The following is a 22996-nucleotide window of genomic DNA, read 5'->3' as shown; positions in this document are numbered from 1 at the left end:
GGAGGATCACCTTAACCAGTGGAGATTAATGATGTCTCTCCTAACGAATAGTGGCTCATAAGGATGAGTCTGGCCAGTGGAGATTAATAGGGTCCAGCCTAATCAGTGCAGATTAACAAAACACTGTCAAGGGTTTTCAAGCACTAACATATGGATTAATAAGCATGCAGACTGATGTAGTGTACTGTTGAAGAGTCATACGGACTCGAAACGTTAACTGTGTTCCTTTCCACAGATGCTGCCAGACCTGCTGAGGTTTTCCAGGTATTTTTGTTTTTGTTTTGAATTTCCAGCATCCGCAGTTTTTTGCTTTTCTCAATTAAAATGTTTATTCTTACTTAGAATCATAGAGGTATAGAATGGCACAGCAGAGAAGGAGGCCATTTGGCCCATCGTCATGCTAATGCCAGCTCTCGAAAAGAATTATCCAATTAGTCCCACTCTCCTGCTCTTTCCACCTGGCCTCAAGCATTTATCCAATTTCCTTTAGAAATGTATAATTGAATCTGCTTCCATCACTCTTTCATGCAGTGCATTCCAAATCATAATAGAATTTACTTCTCCTCATGTCACCTCTGATACTTTTTCCAATTAGCTTACACTTGTGACTTCTGGTTACCAACCCTTCTGCCACTCTACTTATTTACTCTATCTAAACCCTTCATGAGCTTGAACACCTCGATCAAATCTCTCCTTAATCTTAAGCTTTTTTCTCTAGAGAGAACAATCCCAGTTTCTCCACATAACTGAAGTCCATCTTCCCTGGTCCCATTGTAGTAAATCTCGTCTGCACCCTCCCTAAGGCCTTGCTATCCTTCCTAAAGTGTGTTGCGGAGAAGTGATCACAAAACTGCAGCTGAAACCTAGTCAGTGTTTTATAAAGACTTAGCCTAACGTGCTTGCTTTTGCACTCGATGCCTCTATTTATAAAGCCAAGGATCCCATATGCTTTTTTGACAGCCTTCTCAACTTGATCTACCACCTTCAAAGAGTTGCATTTGTACCCTCCCAGCTCTCTCTGTTCTTGTACCCCCTTTAAATTTGTGCCATTTGATTTATATTGCCTATAAAAAATACAACCGCTATTGTTAACAGGAAAGTATGGCTGCAATGCTTTCACAGCACATGCTGCTAGCTGAACTGAAAGCTCTGTCTGAACAATACTGGTCACGTGGTTTACATCCTGGCTACTTATTCGCATATTCTCTCAAAGCGATATCCCACTCAATTAAACTAGCACGCTCACTGCCCTGCCCCGACTCTAGTGCACTCCTTCTCAAATCTGCATGTACGAAGGCAAACAGTGATACACTCAGAATATCCCTTAAAGCTGCAAAGACAATTTTCTTGAGTCATACCCCAAATGCGAGTGGTGCCAATGCGGAAAGGGAAAATGGGGATTACTTTCAATCCAACTGATGCACAGCCTCCCACTGTAATTTTACTCTTGGGCTTCTCAGTGACTGACCAGCACTCAGGCCCAGGCTACAAGCGCCATGAATAATGCCATACATATTGCACAATAAACAGAGTGCATTTGCTTGTCATAAGTTTATCACAGCTTGGAGTTTCCTTTGGTTGACCTAAGGAATCCGTTATGTGGCTTAAAAGATTGCATAATTTAGGGCTAGTTAAGTAGTACTTAAGGAGTGTGACTTAAGTACAAGTCTCTTTGACCTTTTACAGCCACTCATCAACCCTCCATCCGACCAAATCTCTGCCCACAAAATTGGCCCCATCCATAATCACAAATGTGAGAATCTTCCCATTGTTTGTGTTCAGTGGGCTCTTCACATTGTGACCAGGTTTTCAGACAGGGCAGGGAACAAAGTAATTTCCCTATTCTATTAACTGCACCTTTTTGAGCGCTTTAACAAAAAAAAATCCTTACTGAGACCTGCTCTGTATTCTCTGTCTATTTCAATGGACTTTTATATCAAGGTAGAGATCACAGTAAAAGTGAAAGCTTTCCCAGCTGCAGCTTCGTAAACATGCTGTGCTGTGCTTAATGTGCATGAATGTTGGTTGAATGAGTTGAAAAGTTTCTGACTCAAAGAGGGCATAGATGGGGTGTGTAAGGTGTTTCCAGGACTCCGATTGTTTACGCTGATTATTGGCCAATATGTGCCCATTCTGAGTTTGGGTACATTGTAATGAAATAGGCAAGGTTCTTGGGGCATTTATTGGCATTGGCAACATGAGTGCAATTTAGGTATAACTTCCAGGTTTCTCCCCTAAGAGGAAAATCCAGACCAGATTAATGTCTAACAATCCCATGTAGAGTTAAAATACAGATCAGCCATGGTCTAATTGCAAAGCGCGACAAGATCGAGGAGCCAAATTGCCTTCTCCCATATCTGTATGGCTCTCTATTGCTGTAATACCCAACTCCTGCCTTCAGATGGTGACAACGCAGTACAAAGCAGACAGCAACATGGAGACAACTACGTTCAATAAATAATGCGGCTCACAGACCTCAGAATGGGGCAGTCAGTTCTAACACTAATTGGGCCTACATCACCACTTCTGCTGATGGGCGTAACACTGCCAGGATCAAAAGGTGGGACAGCCACTGTCACCCTGTACAACTGAACAGGAAATCATCACGGACTGTTCACTATCTGATGCAAAGTTCTGTTCACTTGTGCAGGAGGGAATCAACATCATGTGACATTCACAGTACCGCAAGCTTGATTTATTAACCTAATAACACACAAAGCTCCCTATGTGACATCCTCATTTTAAATTCAATCTTGTAAGTGATCCAGTGACACATACAGTTACTCCTGCTGCTATTAAAGTTTCTAATTTTAGATTTCTCCGCCTGAAGACATAAATTTTCTGGCTTTTGGTTTTACAGATGCTGGCTGTTTGCCACTTCACCCCCATAATAGTGAATCTTCAAATGTCGCCCTAGACAAGGAGCTTCACCAGGCTCTTCAACCACAGTGAGCCTCACTCTCTCACTGCCAAACGTTCATGTTAGGAACCCTCGCTGATTTTTCTCATTGTTCTGTCCAGAACCAGTGCATTGACTCCTGTTGCAGCAGGCAGTGCAATCACTGCACTGAGAATTCAGATCAGGGTTTGAACCTGCAAACCTGCTGGTCTGTGTGACTCTTTGGAGCTGCAGGAGTTAAGTAATTCATTCAGAGACATTTTAAATGAAAGCTGACTGCATTGCGGGGGAAGGAAAAGGGGCTGGTGGGTTTGCGGAAGGAATTGCCTCGCAAGATTTAACTCAAATCGTACAAAAACACTGTACACTTACACACGTGGTCGTTAGTTCTTTCAAGGTGACTCCTGGGTTGGCAGCAATTTTATCCCTGGCCATCTGTTGCCATCCTTTGCCCTTTCTCCTTCAGTCTTTTGTGTTCCAGTGTCTAAGTTCCCCTGGCTCAAATAGCGGGTTCAGTTTAGCCCTAACTACCTGTTAACTGCAAGTTTAAAGTTACCTGGGCAAACAGCACACTATCTGCCCCCAAACTATGTCTGTTCTTTGTCCTCCTCAGGGCGCACTGCTCAAATTTGACATCCAACTTCCTGGGCTTCTCTTCGACTCATCAGGACAATTCACAAGAAAATGCCAATGTCAGGGGAAACAACAAATTTATACTGTATGAGAAGAGTGAGCTGATTGGTAGAGGCATTGCCATGGAGAATGCACCAGTTGCTGGTGACTGACAGTTAACTGCCAAGCATTGTTTGAAAGTTAGACCAGGCAGCTTGGCTCTGATTTGTCAAGGCATTGCCCTGGGGAATGAACCAGTGAATGGCTGTCACTTATTTTGTTTAGCTGAAACAGGCGCAATGTGTGTACATGTTCTTTCTGTCTCTTTTTCTAGCAATATATCCTAATCTTGCTTTGTAAACCAGGCCTATTTAACTTGAGTTTCCTTATGTCCATTCACATGCACATTTTGGCTGACGATCCAAATGTGATCAGTCCTATTTCCCCTTTTATCCTCCCACCTTTCTTTTCTCTGTAACCCTCTTAGACCCCTCGCTCCTGTTATCATGCCTTTCTCATTTCTCCCCTCTCGGGTAATCTGCCCTCACAAATCACTATCTCAACCTTTCAGCACTCCTTGACCTTTCTCCTCCCCCATCACCAACTTAGGCTTGACTCCTTCTCAGATAAGCTGACAGCTTCACTCTTTTTTTCACTCTTCACAGCATTTTTTGGCATCTTCCAATGGGCCCATTGAGGCACTCAATATCTCCTCCTTACCAGCAGCACCCCACCCTACTCTCTCGCTGACCTTCCCACCCAGCACACCCAGTAGGGGCCAATCTTTCAAACTCCCTTCCCCGTCTCACCCACTCCTCCAAATGCTGACCCTATGGATCCTACCAGGTGGGTCAGAATTAGCCCTCCCTATCTCTCTACTCATCTCCCTCCAGGATGTCCAGTCACTTGTGAACAAGTCCCTTGCAATCCATGAACTTATTGTGGATGATTGCAACAACATCATGACATTGAGAGGTGATGCCACCTTTGCCCTAGCTCAAGCCTCCCCGTGTGGCTATGCCTACCCATCACTTGCCTCACCCACACAGTTGTGGTGACAGTGTGTGCTGCGGTACAGAAGCGTCTGGGTGCCCTTGTACATGAATGATATAAGGTTAGCATGCAGGTACAGCAAGTAAGTAGGAAGGCGAGATGGGGTATAAGAGCAGGGAAGTCTTGCTACAACCATTCAGGTCACCCTGGAAGCTTCACCTGGAGTACTGTGCATGGTTTTGGTCTTCATATTTAAGGAGGGATATACTTGCATTGGAAGCAGTTCAGAGAAGGTTCACTAGGCTGATTCCTGGGATGAAGGGGTTGCCTTATGAGGAACGATTGAGCAGGTTGCGCCGGTATCCACAGGAGTTTAGAAGAATGAAAGATGATCAAAATGGAGTTAGGCCACAATCAGATCAGACATGATCTTATCGAATGGCACAGCAGGCTTGAGGGGCCGAATGGCCTACTATTTCTCCTATTTCTTATGTTCTTATGTTAAGTCCTCTTCCCTGCCTCCTACATCTTCATCCCCAACAAATATAAGGAGCTTATGGAATTCTTAATCACAAAGACTGAGATGATCTGTTCTGCTGCCTCCCTCCTTTCTTCTAGGCCACTGAGAGTGACATCCACCCGACCTCCCCCCGGCCCTGTCCTAGCCCCAAACTTACAACTTTCCGTAGTTTCTCTCCCATCTCCCTTCAAGCTCCCTCTGAGCTCATCTTGTCCATAAGACTCAACTCCTGCTTCCTCAACCCTACTCCCACTAATCCGTTGGTCACCTAACTTTCCTCCTGGTCCCCAAGTTAGCCAAAATTGTTAACAGTTCTCCCTCGTCACGTGTTGTCCCTCTTGCCTTTAAATCTACTATCCTCACCCCTTTCCTCAAAGAACTAACTTTTGCTCCCTCCTTGTAAACAATTGCTCCATCTCCAGTCTCCCTTTCCAGGTCAAGGTCCTTGAACATGTGTCAAGTCCTCCCAAATCTGTGCCCATCTTTCCCAAAATTGAATCCATCCTGTCAGGCCTCTGCACAGCCCTTATCAAAGTCACAAATTACATCTTGTGGGGAAAACAATCCACCCACATCCTTCACCTCATCCTTCTTGACCTGTCTGCAGCCTTTGACATGACTGAGCACACCATCTTCCTCCAAAGCCTCTCCACAGTTGTCCAGCTGAATGGGACTGCACTCGTCTGCTTCCATCCTTAACAATCTAGTCACAGCCAGAGAATCACCTGCAAAGACAGGGCAATATCGCACCCTCACCTCTGCTGTCCCCCAAGGAGCTATCTTTGAGTTTCCTCCTATTTCTTATCTACACACTGCCCCTCAGCGACATCATCCAAAAGCACAACGTTAGGTTCCACATACGCGCTGCTATACCTCCACCTCTCTCGACACCAGCACCGTTTCCAGTTTGCTGCTTGAGATGTGAGTTGATAATCAGGAGGCTTCAGGAAGATCACAATGGACTGGTCAGATGGGCAGAAAAAATGGCAAATGGAATCTAATCTGGAGAAGTGTGAGGTAAGGCATTTGGGGAGGACAAACAAGGCAAGGGGATAGACAAGAAATAGTAGGATACTGAGAAGTGTAGAGGACTAGAGGGATCTTGGTGTGCATATCCGCAGATCCCTGAAGGTAGTAGCATAGGCAGATAATGTGTTTAAGTAGTATATGGAATAATTTCCTTTATTGGCCAAGGCCAAATTATAAAAACTGTGAGGTTATGCTAGAACTGTATAAAACACTAGTCAGATCAAACTAGAGTACTGCATACAGCTCTGGTCATGACATTACAGGAAGGATGTGATTTTACCAGCGAGGGTACAGAGGAGATTTATGAGGATGCTGTCAGAAATACAGAATTTGAGCTATGAGAAAGGGTTGGATAGACTGAGGTTATTTTCTTTGGACTAGCGAAGGTGAGGAGAGATTTAATTGAGGTGTATAAAATTATGAGGGGTATAGATAGAATGGACTGGAAGGCCCTATTTCCATCTGCAGAGTCAATAACAAGGGAGCAGAGATTTAAAGTAATTGGTAGAAGGATTAGAGAGGAGTTGATGAGAAATTAATTTCACAAAGGAGGATGGCGGGGGTCTGAAACTCTGTCTGAAAGGGCAGTAGAGGCAGCAACCCTGATTGCGCTGGAAAAATACTTAGATATGCAATTTAAAGGCCATCACATTTTGTTGGATAACGCTCCTGTAAAATACCTTAGGATGTTTTATTCTTCTGAAAGCACTACGTAGAAGGGAGTTTGAAACAAAAACAAAAAATGCTGGAAAAACTCAGCAGGTCTGACAGCATCTGTGAGAGTAAGACAGAGTTAACGTTTCGAGTCCGTATGACTCTTCTTCAGAAAAGACTCTTCTTAAGAAGGGAGTTGTTGTTTAAATGGACATTGGGGTAGGTTTTATGATTTATGCTCTCAATGTTGGGCTTTAAGTGAAAGAAGACCATCTGGGGAACTCCTGTGATTGTGAATCAGCCGAGTGTGTTCTCCCATTGCACATTGGTCAATCTTGGGAATGGCTAACCATGAGATGTGTCCTGTATAGTGAAAGTTAGATAATATTTTACTCAAGTTCCAGCAGATGATGCTGCTGCACCCTGCATTCCCTGCTCAAATCCCTCAGAAAAATGAGGCATTGTTACATTGAGAGCTTACAGATGATGAAAAGAAAGTTTGGAATTGTGGAGGATGAAGTGCAAACATCTTTAGATGCGAGAGGGGCACACCCATTTTGGAAGCAACATTAATCATATGGGGACAGTTAAAGGCAGGTCATCACCTGGAAGCGGATTTCAGAGCAACGGTCTTACCTGCGTGGCCAAACATGGTGGCAACGCATTCACCCGTGTAGAAATCAAAGATGGAGAGGTTCTTGTCAGAGCAGCTAGTTGCGATGAACAGCCCAGAGGGATCAATCTGCACCTGGGACAAACGCAAGTAATGCACAATCAATATTTACGCAGGAACCTGAAGCACACAGAGAGAGCTTGTCAGTCACAGAGAGCGTGCGGGTCAGTCGCTGCACAGAGAGCGTGCGGGTCAGTCGCTGCACAGAGAGCGTGCGGGTCAGAGAGTCCAGAGAGAGAGAGAGTCAGTCAGTCAGTGAGTACAGGGGGGAGTTTATCAGGTTGATGAGCTCTTCATTTCTTGTAATCTTATAATCATATCTTCATATCATATAAACTCTTCTTATCGGGTTAGGTGGGAATGTGGCGTTAAGTCCACAGTCAGATCAGCCATGAACTTACTGAATTTACTGAATGGCAGAGCAGGTTTGAGAGGCTGAATGGCCTACTCCTGCTCCTAATTTGTTCCTATGTATGATAACTAGCCGTAGAATTGCCGAGGTTCTGATTTCCCATTCTGAAGCTGCCTTCTCTCAACTGTTAGGGAACACTTGCAATGAAGGGCCAATATGTCACTTGCAAAATACACACTGATGTAAAATAGGGCTTAATTACCCTTTAAGGTGCCTCAGTTGGCTCCCCACCGCTGCCATGCAGGTGGTCCCAGCATCTGGAACCCACCTCCGGGAGAAGTGCTCGGAGTTAGGAAACTGTTGCGGCATTGACTCAAATGTGGTATTCCAAAATTCCACATTTGCCACGTCAACTCTAAAGCACCCTCCGTGGGGCTGGGGCACTGACATACCCAGGACTCCATCATCACTGTTATAACATCAGCTATTGGAGGAGGTGTAAGTTGTCTAGAACAAGTTCTTTCCTCCAACTTTCCTCTGCTCCTGTACCCATCCAGCTGCCTGTTCCCAGTCTCACTTTTGCTCTGGTCTCTCTCTCTCTCTCTGCTCCTGTGATCAGCCTGCATCTTTCAGCACCCTGTGCTGCTATACACTGTCCCACTCAGGATCTGTGATCTAATCCTGTGTCCAGACCTCTCCTTACACTGAGACCCCTCCTCATACTCACTCCCCTTCCCTCACACTCACTTCCCTCCCCACACACTGACTCCTTCCTCACACACTGACTCCTCTCATATTCACTCCTTCCCCACACACCCACTCCCCTCCTCACACACTCATTCGTTCCCTACACACTCACTCCTGCCTCATGTACTCACTCCCCTCCTCACACACTCACTCCCCTCCCAGTACCTGTCTCTTCATATACACACCCCAATCCTATTCATTTCCCCAAACCCAGCTCCCACTTGCTCCTCCCACAGGGGGTTTAACCAAGAGCTGGAAGTCAAAGTGTGGGCTCTTGTGAGGTCAACCCCCTGATCTAGCACTGTCTGATGCAGTAATTTCCTGTCTCATGCATTTACTACAGGAATTCAATCCCCTACTGCCCAGGGAAGGGAGTAGGTGAGCTACCCTGGATCTTTCACACTTTCCTTCCTTGGGAAGGGTTCTTGGCCTCTGTCTCAGGCTCACAAACATTCCTGTTCATCAGAATCGAGCCCAACAGGTTAAGGCTAGACATCTGGCACTGGCACTCCCTGTAACCAATAGAAACCAAGCCTCCCAATGCCTGAACGAGTCTGGGGAATCAAAATACACAATGTTACTTATCAGCTGATTTTCCCGACTGCTTAGCCTCTGGAAGCTGGATACCACATTATGATGTCAGCACTCACCTTGATCAGGGTCCCATCTTCTCCCTGAGATCCTTTATAAAGCTTCTTCTGTTTTCCATTGCTAATGTTAAATATCCTGTAAGGCAGGAAGACACATATTGTGAGACAACAACCTAGACATGTAAACACATTCCACCTTCAAACCTGTGGGACACAGAGTGAGACCAATTTACATCTGTTTCTACAGCACACTGGTCAGTCTGTGTATAACAGTAGTCAGTTTATGCAGTCAAAGCTAAAATGAGGGGTGTTGGGTATAGCTTTACTACAGTGAGGGGAATGGGGTACAGCATTATTACAGTGCGGGGTGCAAGGTTATGCCAAGCAGTGTAGGGTATAGTATTATTAGATGAGGTGTATAGGGTATGGCATTATTACAGTGCGTGGTGCAAGGTTATGCCAAGCAGTGTAGGGTATAGTATTATTAGATGAGGTGTATGGGGTATGGCATTATTACAGTGCGTGGTGCAAGGTTATGCCAAGCAGTGTAGGGTATATTATTATTAGATGAGGTGTATGGGATATGGCATTATTAGAATGAGGGATATGGAGTATTACATTATTACATTGAAGGGTATGGGGTATATCATTAACACAATGAGGGATATAGGGTAGAACATTATTGCAATGAGGGGTACGAGATATAGCATTATTACATTGAATGGTATGGGGTATAGCATTATTACAGCGAGGGATATGGGATATTGCTTAATTCCAGCGGGAGATATGGAGTAGAACACTATTACAGTGAAGGATACAGGATATAGCATTGTGGCAGTGAGGGGTATGGGGTGAAGCATAATTACAGAGAGGGGTATCGAGTAGAACACCATCACAATGAGGGGTATGGGAGAAAGGATTAATACATTGAAGGTTATGGAGTACAGCATTATCACAATAAGGGGTACGGGGTATAACATACAGTGTGAGATATGGGCTATAGCATTATCAGAGTGAGGGATATAGGGTACAGCATTTTACATTGGAGGGTATGGGTTTTAGAATTGTTACAATTCCCTCCTCTTTGACTAAACATTTGGCCTTCAGACCTAAGATCGCTTTGAGTGAACTGGTGTTTAATTTTGCTTTATAATGCTCTTGTGAAAACTTAGAGGGCTTTATATTACTATTAGGTGCTATCCTGGAGTTAAGCAATCTGTTAAAGTAAGAAGTGCGGGGTATATCAGTGTTACAGTGAGAGGTGTGGGGTAGATCAGTGTTACAGCGAGGTGTGTGGAGTATATCAGTGTTACAGTGAGGGGTGTGGGGCATATCAGTGTTACCGTGAGGGATGTAGGGTATATCAGCGTTACACTGAGGGGTGTGGAGTATAACAGTGTTACAGTGAGGAGTGTGGGGTATATCAGTGTTTCAGTGAGGGATGTAGGATATATCTGCATTACAGTGAGAGGTGTGGGGTATATTAGCATTACAGTGAGGGGTGTGGGTTATATCAGTGTTATAGTGAGGGGTGTGAGATATATCAGCGTTACAGTGAGGGGTGTGAGGTATATCAGCGTTACACTGAGGGGTGTGGAGTATATCAGTGTTACAGTGAGGAGTGTGGGGTATATCAGTGTTTCAGTGAGGGATGTAGGGTATATCAGCATTACAATGAGGGGTGTGGGGTATATCAGCGTTACAGGAGGGGTGTAGGGTATATCAGCATTACAGTGAGGGGTGTGAGGCATATCAGTGTTATAGTGAGGGGTGTGAGGTATATCAGTGTTACAGTGAAGGGTGTGGGGTATATCAGTGTTACAGTGAGGGGTGTGGGGTATATCAGTGTTACAATGAGGAGTGTGGGGTATATCAGCATTACAGTGAGGGGTGTGGGGTATATCAGCATTACAATGAAGGGTGTGGGGTATATCAGTGTTACAGGAGGGGTGTAGGGTATATCAGCGTTACAGTGAGGGGTGTGAGGCATATCAGTGTTATAGTGAGGGGTGTGAGGTATATCAGTGTTACAGTGAAGGGTGTGGGGTATATCAGTGTTACATTAAGGGATGTGGGGTATATCAGTGTTACAGTGAGGGGTGTGGGGTATATCAGTGTTACAGTGAGGGGTGTGGGGTATATCAGTGTTACAATGAGGAGTGTGGGGTATATCAGCATTACAGTGAGGGGTGTGGGTTATTATCAGTGTTACAGTGAGGGATGTGGGGTGTATCAGTGTTACAATGAGGGGTGTGGGGTATATCAGCATTATAGTGAGAGGTATGAGGTATATCAGTGTTACAGTGAAGAGTGTAGGTAGTCTATGCTTTTTTACATTGTCTAGCACTGACTATAATGGCCTTTGTTTTTGGACTTGCACTGGTTTTCAGTGCATACCTGTTGCTTGCATGTGCAACAGGCCAGCTGCTGTATCTCCTGCTCAAACTCACCGAATGCTTCTGTCCTGACACCCGATCGCAGCGTACTTGTGTGTGCAATCCACGTCCATGTCGTACAGAGTGGTCTTTCGAACCACATGGTGGGTTCGGGTGAACTGAGTGCCGTCAGCAGACTAATGGAATTGAACATGGAAGGGTTAGCAACAACACCCAGACTCCTGCAGGGCTACATGACATTTACAGAGAGAAACGCACAGATTGGAGGGCATGTAAACATCCGCTGGGAGAATCCTAGCATATATTAACACATTCCAGAGATTCTCAAAAATATTAGCACACCATGTCGGACCCACCTAAACACTGACACAGTTCTAGATACCCCCTGCCCTAACCCCTGGAGGACTATGTCAGCTACTCAAAGGGAACAATTATGTAAAGCAGTAACTGTACCTCAGCAGAAGCAACATGCTTGTAACTCAAACACATATAGAATAAAGGACTTGCATGGAAAATATAATCCCTACAATGCGCTTACATCATCTGCCAACAGCAGTAAAAATATCTGAAATAAAAAACAGAAAACACTGGAAAAACTCAGCACGTCTGGCAGCATCTATGGTGAGAGAAACAAGAGTTAACTTTTTGAGTCCAAATGACTCTTCCTCGGAACTAGAAAGGTAAAAATATGATGACATTAATGCTGTTGAAAAACAGGGGTATGAGGGGAGGTAGAGCAAAATAGAAGGTCAGGGATGGGTTAGAGGGCAGGAGAGATTAAATGACAAAGATGTCATGGAGCACAAGACAAAGGAATGGTAATGACAGCATTCAAGTCTAAAGTTTTGGTACAGAGTAGGTGTTGATCGCAGAATAATGGTCAGCACTGTCTGAAAGCAAAATAGCAGATTGTGTTAAAAGCAGAGAAAGGGTCAGTGCTGTATGAAAGCAAAAACAGGAGAACAAGATACAGACTGGCCCTATGGTGGGGGGGGGAAAGAGGGCAAAAAAAATTCAAAATGGAGGAGAGACTTCATGGTCTGAAGTTGTTGAATTCAATGTTAAGTCCAGAAGGCTGTCAAGTATCTAATCGGAAGATGAGGTGCTGTTCTTCCAATTTGCGTTGGGCTTCACTGAAACATTGTTGCAGGCCAAGGACAGACATGTGGGCATGAGAGCAAGATGGTGCGTTGAAATGGCAAGTGACCGGAAAATCTGGGTCATGCCTGTGGACAGACCGAAGATGTTCTGTAAAGTGGTCACCCCCCTCTACGTTTAGCCTTCCCAATGTAGAGGAGACAGCACTGAGAGCAGCAAATACAGCAGACCAAACTGAAGGAGGTGCAAGTGAAGCATTGCTTCACCTGAAATGAGTGTTTGGAGACTTGGACGTTGAGAAGGGAGTAGGAAAAGGGGCAGGTGTTACAATCCCTGTGATTGCATGGGAAGGTGGTGAGGTTTTGGGGGTGATAGAAGAATGGACCAGGGTGTCATGGAGGGAACTGTCCCTTCAGAATGCTGACAAAGGAGGTTTGGTGCTGGTATCATGCTGGAATTTGCAGAAATGATGGAGGATGATCCTTTGAATGCTGAGGCTGGTGAGTGGAAAGTGAGGACAAGGGGGAGCCTATAATGGTTCTGGGCAGGAGGGGAGGAGGTGAGGGCAGAGGTGCGAGAAATAGGTCAGACACGGTTGAGGGCCCTGTTAACTACAGTAGGGGAATCCTTAGTTCAGGACAAAGGAACATATGTTGTGGAAGGTAGCATCATCAGAACAGGTGCAACGGAGATGGAGAAACTGGGAGAATGGAGTGGGGCCCTTAAAGGAAGCAGAGTGTGAGGAGGTATAGTCGAGATAGTTGTGGGAGTTGGTGGGCTTGTAATGAAAATTGGTAGACAGTCTATCACCAGAAATGGAAAGAAAGAAGTCCAGGAAGGGAAGAGAAGTGTCGGAGATGGACCACGTGAATGGGAGAGAGGGTTGGAAATTGGAAGCAAAATTGATGGGTGTTTCCAGTTCCAGACAACAGCATGAAGTGGCACCGATACAGTCATTGATGTACCAGAAAGAGTGGTGAGAGGGGACCTGAGTAGGACTGAAACAAGGAATGTTCCACATACCGCACAAAAAGGCACGTGTAACTAGGGGCTATGTGTGTACCCACAGCAACCAAATTTATCTGACTCCTCCAATTCTGGTTTCCTCGGCATCTCTAATTTACATCGGCCCACCATTGGTGCCGTGCGTTCCTCTGCCTAGGCCCCAAGCTTTGGAATTCCCTCCTTAAACTTCTCAGTATCTCTACCTCCTTTAAGAAACCTCTTAAAACCTAACTCTGACCAAGCTTTTGGTCATCTGCCCTAATGTCTCCTTATTGGATCACAGATGTTAAATGTATGATCCAAATACAAATTATTTTAGTTTTGTAATTGGTATCAATTGTAGTGTGTATTTTATAGAGACATTATGAGGCTATTTACATAACAATTATACTTTTGTGAGTTCTGTTGAAGAGTCATACGGACTTGAAACATTAACTGTGTTCCTCTCCGCAGATGCTGTCAGACCTGCTGAGTTTTTCCAGGTGTTTTTATTTTTGTTTTGGATTTCCAGCATCCGCACTTTTTTGCTTTTACACTTTTGTGAGTGTTTGTTTCTGTTTTAGGCCATAGTTTTAGGCTCAGGGGTGGTAGATTTAAATCAGAGATGAGGAGGAATTACTTTTCTCAAAGGGTTGTGAATATGTGGAATTCACTACCTCAAAGTGCAGTGGATGCCGGGACGTTGAATAAATTTAAGGAGGAGGTAGATTTTTAATTAGCAACAGGTTGAAAGGTTATGGGGAGAGGGTGGGAAATTGGAGTTGAGGCCGAAATGAGATCAGCCATGATCGTAATGAATGGTGGGGCAGGTTCGAGGGGCTGAATTGCCTACTCCTGCTCCTAGTTCTTATGATCTTATGCCACTGAATAGCTATGTGAGTAGCATCAGCAGAATGTTGGGGCACAGTGGAGTTGATTTTAACCCTAAGCCTAACTGATGCAACCAAGCAGTGGGGTATTTAAACCCGAGCAGGTTAATTACTGGCTGTAGAGTAAGATCACAAGCAGTTGAGCCTGAAATCCTTGAGATATAGTTAGGGCACTGATGGTATATCAGTGTTATAGTGACAGGTGTGGGATATATCAGTGTTACAGTGAGGGGTGTGCGATATATCAATGTTACAGTGAGGGGTGTGGGGTATATCAGTGTTACAGTGTGGGGTGTGGGGTATATCAGTGTTACAGTGAGGGGTGTGGGGTATATCAGTGTTACAGTGAGGGGTGTGCAATATATCAGTGTTACAGTGAGGGGTGTGGGGTATATCAGTGTTATAGTGAGGGGTGTGCAATATATCAGTGTTACAGTGAGGGATGTGGGGTATATCATTGTTAAAGTAAAGTTTGTAGGGTATATCATTGTTAAAGTAAAGGGTGTGGGATATATCAGTGTTACAGAGAGGGGTGTGAGGTATAACAGTGTTACAGTGAGGGGTGTGAGGTATATCAGTGTTACAGTGAGGGATGTGGGGTATATCATTGTTAAAGTAAAGTTTGTAGGGTATATCATTGTTAAAGTAAAGGGTGTGGGATATATCAGTGTTACAGAGAGGGGTGTGAGGTATAACAGTGTTACAGTGAGGGGTGTGAGGTATATCAGTGTTACAGTGAAGGGTGTGAGGTATATCAGCGTTACAATGAGGGGTATGGGGTATATCAGTGTTACAGTGAGGAGTGTGGGAGTATATCAGTGTTACAGCGAGAGGTGTGGGGTATATTAGTGTTACAGTAAAGGGTGTGGGATATATCAGAGTGTTACAGTGAGAGGTGTGTGGTACATCAGAATATTGTGGGATACATGAGTGTTACAGAATAAATGAGTATATAAATATAATAGTCGATAATTATATAAGTATATGAGTTTGCAGATAGTTTCCATGGTCCGTGGACTTGGTACTTGTTGCTCTCTGTCACTCAACGGCCACAGGGAAATGCACTGTGATAGCAGTGGCCACATTAAAACAAGGGCATGACTGTGGAATTAGAATATAAATGAACGGTTCCTAAATGCTGTGCTCTGTCTCTTTCTGTTGCTACACCACATTTAGTCTGAAATGCCTGGCAACATAACATTGACTGTGCAAGAGTAATGTCAAGGATAGTCAATAGCCAGGGGCCATTTAAACTGCGTGAGTGTCAATTCAGCTCTCCTGCACCAGCTGGGTCAGTAACTCCTCCCACCCAGTTGCTGAAGTCATTGGCACACAATCTAAAAAACAAAAGTTTAAACTAATAACTGGCAAACAGAAAACAGGGGATGGGGTAGATGAAGACAGTTTTATTTCTGAACACATCTTGAGGAAGATCTATGTTACTCATCAACAGTGAGAGATTCTATGGTCAATGAATTAAATGACAATGGGGAGAACCATGAGATGCAATATAGAGCCCATTAGTGTCTTATTACGTGTGGACTTGAGCCCACTTGGAAATAGGTTGAGAATGGACCTGTATCGTTTCAGAAAGAATCCATGCAGCTGACAAAGGAGACTTTCATCCCGACAGTTTGGCTGCAGTTAAACCATCAATGAAATCAATGTTCCTCACACACGATGTACTATCCAACCTTTCCCTCCAGTCTAAGACATAACCTTTTCCCTTCTTCCACAGACATAGGTATATTCATATTCAATGAAATGAATACAGACTACAACTTATGCTGAATTTTCGAAGTTGAGACACTTTTGTCTCTCACTTCCCATCTTCCTAACATAGATATATCCCACACCCCTCGCTGTAACGTTGATATATCCCATACCCCTCACTGTAACACTGTTATATCCCACACCCCTCGCTGTAACGCTGATATATCCCACACCCCTCACTGTAACACTGATATATCCCACACCCCTCACTGTAACACTGATATATCTCACACCCCTCACTGTAACACTGATATACCCCACATCCCTCACTGTAACACTGATATACCTCACTCTAACACTGATATAACCTACACCCCTCACTATAACACTGATATAACCCATACCCTTTACCATAACAATGATATACCCCACATCCCTCACTGTAACTCAGCTTTGTGCAAAAGCAAAGACCCTTCTTATTCTGAAAGAGTAACTTAATCTTAACAATGATACTACACATGAACCAAATCCCTCAATTAGATTCCAGCCTGTAACTCACTCCCGGATATCCATTATTCTATATACAAACCATCTGAACCCCTCGATTAGATTCCAGCCTGTAACTCACTCCCGGGTATCCATTATTCTATATATAAACCGTCTGAACCCCTCGATTAGATTCTAGCCTGTAACTCACTCCCAGGTATCCATTATTCTATATATAAACCGTCTGAACCCCTCGATTAGATTCCAGCCTGTAACTCACTCCCAGGTATCCATTATTCTATATATAAACCATCTGAACCCCTTGATTAGATTTCAGTCACAGGTATCTGAACGTACAGTGCCAATATCTATTACCTTCTGTGCTGTCCGGAAGTAAATGCTCTTGTCTGCACCACAGGTGATCATCCTGACACTCCCAGCATTTGCTGTGAAGAAGAAAGGAAGGTGACTGAGTTACCATGGTAACTTGGGATTGCCAATTGGCTTACTTAAGTTCCCGGTTTCATTGAACAGGAAGAAAAATATCAGCTTCTTGAGTCCCAGGGCAGCAGGACTGCTGACAGAACAGTTATGAATCATTTCACCACAGACTTAACTGCCCGTCAGCCTATTTATTGAGGAAGGACACAGCATGCAAAACAGGTGAAGCTATTGCATCAGTTCTTCTATGTCCACCTATACCAAGAGTAAGGTGCTCCATCAAAGCACTGTGAGCAACTGCTGGGAACCCACATGCAAAAAGCAGGAGCTCTGCCAATTCAGATGTGAAAAATCAGACCCTGTAAGTGTCCACACTGGTCGAATGTGGACAACTCACTGCCATCTGGTACTGTACAGCCCATGTGTCTCTCAGTGCCAGGTCCAGCTCAGGCACAGTACACATTTATACAGCATCTTTCACAAGCACCACAGACGCCTCAAAGCACTTTACAGCCAATTAAATGCTTTTTGAAATGCAGTAACTTGTAAGAAACATGGCAGCTAATTTACACGCACCAAGGTCCCAACAACAGTTATGTGATCATGACCAGATAATCTGTTTTGGTCATGCTGATCGAGGGGTCAACATTGACCAGGACAACAGGGATAACTCCCTTCCCAGAAGGAAAAAAAAAACTATAAAAACTGGGAAATAAGAATACTGGTCCAAACTGGACTTGTATACTTTAAAATGGGACACCACTAAAAACTGAGAAATATGTTTACTGGTCTAAACTGTTTTTTGCCTTCTGGGTTACTTTTCTTTGAAATTGTGCCATAGGATCTTTTACCTCCATTAAACTCAGGCCACCACCATCCTCCCACCTGAGGGCCTGAGGGTAGGGCTGTGTTTTATTTATATAAGCCTGCACCAAGTCCTGTTCACCCATCGCCCCTGTGTTTGCTGACCTACAATGACTCCCAGTCCCCTAAACGCCTACAATTTAAAATTCTCATCCTTGATTTCAAATCCCTTCACTGTTAGTGTTGGAATCATGCTACAATGGAGTGCATGCTTTAGTTAGTAATCGTGAGCAGCTGCCACCAATTGGGGAAAGATTAGGGAATTAGTCCAAGTGTATAAAATCAGTTTACACCAGGTGTAGAAGAGGAACAATAGGGTTTACGCTGATACATAAACCTAGATTAAGGAAAAGACTGGCCCCAGATTCATCATTTCCTGCATGTAGGAATGGTGACTTGAACATTCAGGGTGTAGCTTTTCCCTATCTCTGTCATCACCTCCGGCCCTTTGAGATCTCTGCATTCTTCCAATGTCCTAATGCCCCCTTATGGGGGCTTGGAATAGATTGTTGTGAGGTAACATTCCTATGAAGCATTTTCAGATGCTTTTCTTTGTTTAAAGATGCTGCATAAATGCAAATCATTGTTACTTTATGATATTAGATTATTCTGCTTACACATTTTTACTGTTACTTCACTAACATTGTCACCTCTTTGAGGAAGGCATGGAACCTTCATACATCAAACAACAACCCTGTGACTGTCACACGTCCATCGTCATTTGACAAGCTGGGTTTTTTTTCCCTCTAGAAGAGAAAGGTTGAGGGATGATATAACAGAGATCTTTAAAATAATAAAAATATTTTCACTTGTGGGCGAGTCCAAACCAGGGGCCATAAATATAAAATATTCACCAATAAATCCAATAAGGAATTCCACATAAACTTATTTACTCAGAGAATGATGAGAATGGGAAACTGGCTACCATTTGGTGAATAGCATAGATGCATTTAAGGGGGCAGTAGGTAAGCACATGGGCAAGAAAGGAATAGGAGATTATGCTGATGGAGTGAGGGCTGCACTTTTTCTGCATGGGATATGGGTCTCACTGGCAAGGCCATTATTTATTGCCTGTCCCTAATTGCCCATGAACTGGGCAGTTAAGAGTCAACCACGTTACTGTGGATCTGGAGTCACACGTAGACCAGACCAGGTAAGGATGACAGATTTCCTTCTCTAAAGGACATTAATGAGCCAGGTGGGTTTTTATGACAATTGATAGTTTCATGGTCACCATTACTGAGGTTAGCTTTTGATTCAAGATTTCTTATAAATTGAATTTAAATTCCACTAGTTGTTGAGATGGAGACTCGAACTGTGAAATTAACTGAGGCTTGATTCAGCTTGATTCCTTGGGTGGAATTTAATGCCCCCCCCCCCCCCCCCCACCCAGGTGCATTTGGTAGCAGAAGAGACATTTAATTGGGCAGGAGGGTGGTGGGTGGACCCCACCACCTTGTCTCTGCCCTGATTAAGTCCAGGGCAGGAAAGCCTGTGACAGCCCGATTGGCACTTAATTCTGCGGGCATTCCTGAAAGGATGCGTTAGCGATGCAGTGCTCTTGCCAGCTCTCTAGCGGCGGGTGAGACCCCCATCGCCTCCATTAAATACTAGCCCATATCTGGCACCACAAGTAGCAACCCCCTTGCTCTCAGCATCCTAACCCTCCCTGAAACCAAAGAGGAAACACGTGTGGAAAAGAGGAAGCGCGTGGTTTCAATGTTCCATACTACAGTAAAAGACATGAAGGAAGCACAGCTGGTTAATGCAGCCAAGCGTCATTCTGTAAATGGGGGTTCCTAGACAACACTAAGCATGAGGTGCGCGCACACATGTACCTGTAAACTTGACGGCAGTGATGGAGGAGGAATGCTCATCCAAGGTTTGGAGCAGGCTGTAATCGTTCTCTGCGTCTAACACATGGATCAGACGGTCTCGGCTGGCAGACGCCAACAACTTCATGCCTGGCGATGAATAAGGAAAGAGTTGAAGTAAAAATCAGGTACAGACATGGGGCAAAGCCTGCCCAGCAACAGTAACAATAACTTGCAAATAATAGCACCTTAAATGTAATAAAACATCCCTGGGCACTCATAAGAGTGTTACTGGACAAAATTTGAGACCAAGCTACATAGAAATACGAAGACAGGTGATCAAAACCTTGGGCAAAAAGGTAGGCTTTAAGAAGCGTCTCAAAAGAGAGAAAGCTGATGATGGAGAAGTTTAGGGAGGGAATTCCAGAGATAAGGCCCTGGGGGGTAGGGGTGAGGAGGGGGGCTGCTAAAGGCACGGCCATTAATGGCGGTGTGATGAAAATCAGAAATGCAAAAGAGACCAGAATTGGAGAATGTCTCAGGGGGTTGTAGGGCTGAAAGAGGTTATGGAGATTGGGAGGGGCTTGGAGGGATTTGAACAGAAGAATGAGAAGTATAATATTGAGCCATTGCAAGGTCAGAAGTTAATACTGGAAACCTGAGAGGGGATGGGTGAACAGGACTTGGTATGAGTTATGATATGGGCAGAAGAGTTTTGGAAGAGCTGAAATTTATGAAGAAAATGTCTTAATATTACAGTCATATGCAAAATACACAGAACCTTGGCCATGGACAACAAGCCAACCATCCAAATGATAGGGCAATACAGTGCAATGTAGGTTTATATTTAATATTTGCCTCCTGGGACCGGATCAGTGTCTAAAATCTGTATCCACTGCAACTGATAATAAGAAATATCATTTTAAAGGGAATATTTGCAAGGTTCCTTTCTCAACACAGAATCTCACTGCTGGAGAACACGATGTGAAAATCTTGGCTTCAGCCTGTCTCTAATGAGGCATATGCATTATCATATGCACCATTATCCATATGCTTTTTCTGAAAACTTATAACAGTTTTTGGGTATCTATTAGTGTTGGAGGGAGGGTGGGGTAGGAGAGAGAAGACAGTGGAATCTTCCCATATTCAGCACAAATGCTGAATGCTCCCAGTTCAAGCATAGCACAGCCAAATGCAGAATAAAGCTCCTTCTTGTAAGCTTAGATGGTGATTCTTAGTAAAAGTCCATCATTCTCAGACTAAACTTACCGAATAAACCAACAGGGCCAAAGGAACCTATCTCAGAAGTAACATGAGATTCCTATTAACAGTAATCACTTTATGTATTGTTATACTGACAATGAATTAGACAAGGCATCAACAGATGATTTTAAGATAGTGAACCTCAATTTTGAAGACATTAGACAAATCAATATATTTTAAAACCATTTAAAAGAAGTATTTTAACAAAGTATATGGCACCTCAATATTGAAAACTTTTGTCAAGTTCAGCATAATTACTGCATGTACCCTACAGTGATACAATGGGCCTGAACTTCCCTTGAGTGGCAGTCCTGTGCAGTGTCGGTGTGGGTCTATGCAATGGTTAACCAGAAGTTAGAGGAGGCTTTAATTCTTCTAACTTTTTATGGGTAACAGTGTAACCCAGTCAGAACACCCGAAGTTTGCAATTTAAGTCGCATTTTTGGATGATTTCCAGTGCAGGGCAATTGCCTAGGGGATGTTTGCACTTCCAGCAACTGCAGCGCAAACCTTACCTGGGAACTTCTGAGCGGGATTCCCCAGTGCGTCTTTGGGGTTAACCCCCTAATACGACACTGGGGAGCTCAGAAGTTATGGCCCAATGTATTGAAACGTGTGCCAGTAATATCAAAATTGCAAGCAGTGTGTCTTTTAGTGAAAATCAAAGATTTAACCATTGATCATTAAGAGAACTGGCATTACTGGTTCACCTTTTATTGGTATATAACTTTAGCTATGTTGTGTTACTTTTTTTTAAGTTTTGACATTTAAATTAAGATTAGCTCACTAAAATCATTTTTGTAGTTTAAAAACAAACGACAAATCTGCACTATCAAAATGTATGTAACTATGAAAACAATAGATAGGGACAGCTGAGATCTTGATCTATCAACTGTTATGAACGGTTGGATCCCAGCCCAGAAACTAAGGTTGAACCTCAGTTATAATTAAATAACTATGAATTAATTAGTAGTCTTATCACAAGACTGGTCTTTAAACTTACGCAGGTTAATACTAGGAATATTCTGAAAGAGATTTTATGTTTGATATAAAGTCTTCTTACAAACCCTAAGTTAAAATGTAGGCACAAAGTGGCTACAAAAGAATATATTTTTGTCAGATTAGAAGAAAGTTCAGAAACCAAAGGTTATACAAGATATCAAGATTAATTATGCACAAAGGCTAAGACCAATTAAGCTGCATTAAAGAATATGTCAGCCAATCAAAGATCCCATTAACACATGGAGAGAGAGGGTCTTGAACCTTCTCTAAGGGTTAAAAATCCCATCTCCAGAGACACCGTTAGCAAGCCATGTTCTGACTGAAGATACTTATCCAAAAGAAGGAAGAAGATGCATGCTTTCAAGGTACTGATCGCCCATCAAAAGCCATAGAGGTCTTTTGGATAAGTTGAGTATTTATGTTCTTTTGAGTGATGTACTTGAAAGTAGTTTAGTGTAGAAAGAATACAGATAATGATATCTATGAGAAGGTTTAATTGAATAGATGAATGATTCTTATATGTTTTGATTTAACTAATTCTATATTATAACTCTGTGTTAATTTATATTTTTATTTAAATAAAAATTCTTTGAATTCACTATCTGAAGAGGCTCACCTTACCTTGTGGGTTTAAAGACTCGTTCGAAACCCAAAAGTTAAAATGAATTACCGATGAACTGGGTTAATTCCAATCGGAATTCATCCACAAATCCAACATTCTACTTTGCACCAACTAAATGCCTTAACGCCATCATCAGAAGAGGACTCTCTCTTTCACCAGTCTACACCAATCTTTCCACTGTTACTTATGTCCCTGCTGCTTGTAGGATCTTACAATGAACAAATTCTGCTGCCCTATATGCCTGGGAAACTGTGATCACACTTTGAAAGAAATCAAGGGGCTGTAAAGTGCTTTGGGATGTCCCAAAGATGTGAAAGGAGCTATATAAATGCACTTTCATTCTTTTTTTAATTG

At 43.4% G+C, this 22996-nt stretch overlaps 1 protein-coding gene across 1 annotated transcript in view; it reads right to left on the bottom strand.

Annotated features, from left to right (window-relative positions):
- The window catches only part of mapkbp1 (mitogen-activated protein kinase binding protein 1), a 103660-nt gene that overhangs the window by 33876 nt on the left and 46788 nt on the right, over positions 1 to 22996 (bottom strand). The window contains exons 11-15 of the mRNA XM_041214434.1: positions 19780 to 19905; positions 17012 to 17082; positions 11520 to 11641; positions 9130 to 9205; positions 7344 to 7455 (exon numbers count right to left, since the gene is read on the bottom strand). Coding sequence (XP_041070368.1) covers positions 7344 to 7455; positions 9130 to 9205; positions 11520 to 11641; positions 17012 to 17082; positions 19780 to 19905 — 507 coding nt within the window. The remainder of the gene's footprint in view (positions 1 to 7343; positions 7456 to 9129; positions 9206 to 11519; positions 11642 to 17011; positions 17083 to 19779; positions 19906 to 22996) is intronic.

The sequence above is a fragment of the Carcharodon carcharias genome, chromosome 20 (assembly GCF_017639515.1).
Source record: "Carcharodon carcharias isolate sCarCar2 chromosome 20, sCarCar2.pri, whole genome shotgun sequence".
Lineage (NCBI taxonomy): Eukaryota > Metazoa > Chordata > Chondrichthyes > Lamniformes > Lamnidae > Carcharodon > Carcharodon carcharias.
Note: the sequence above shows the minus strand (reverse complement) of the source record. Positions and strands in the feature narration are given on the sequence as shown.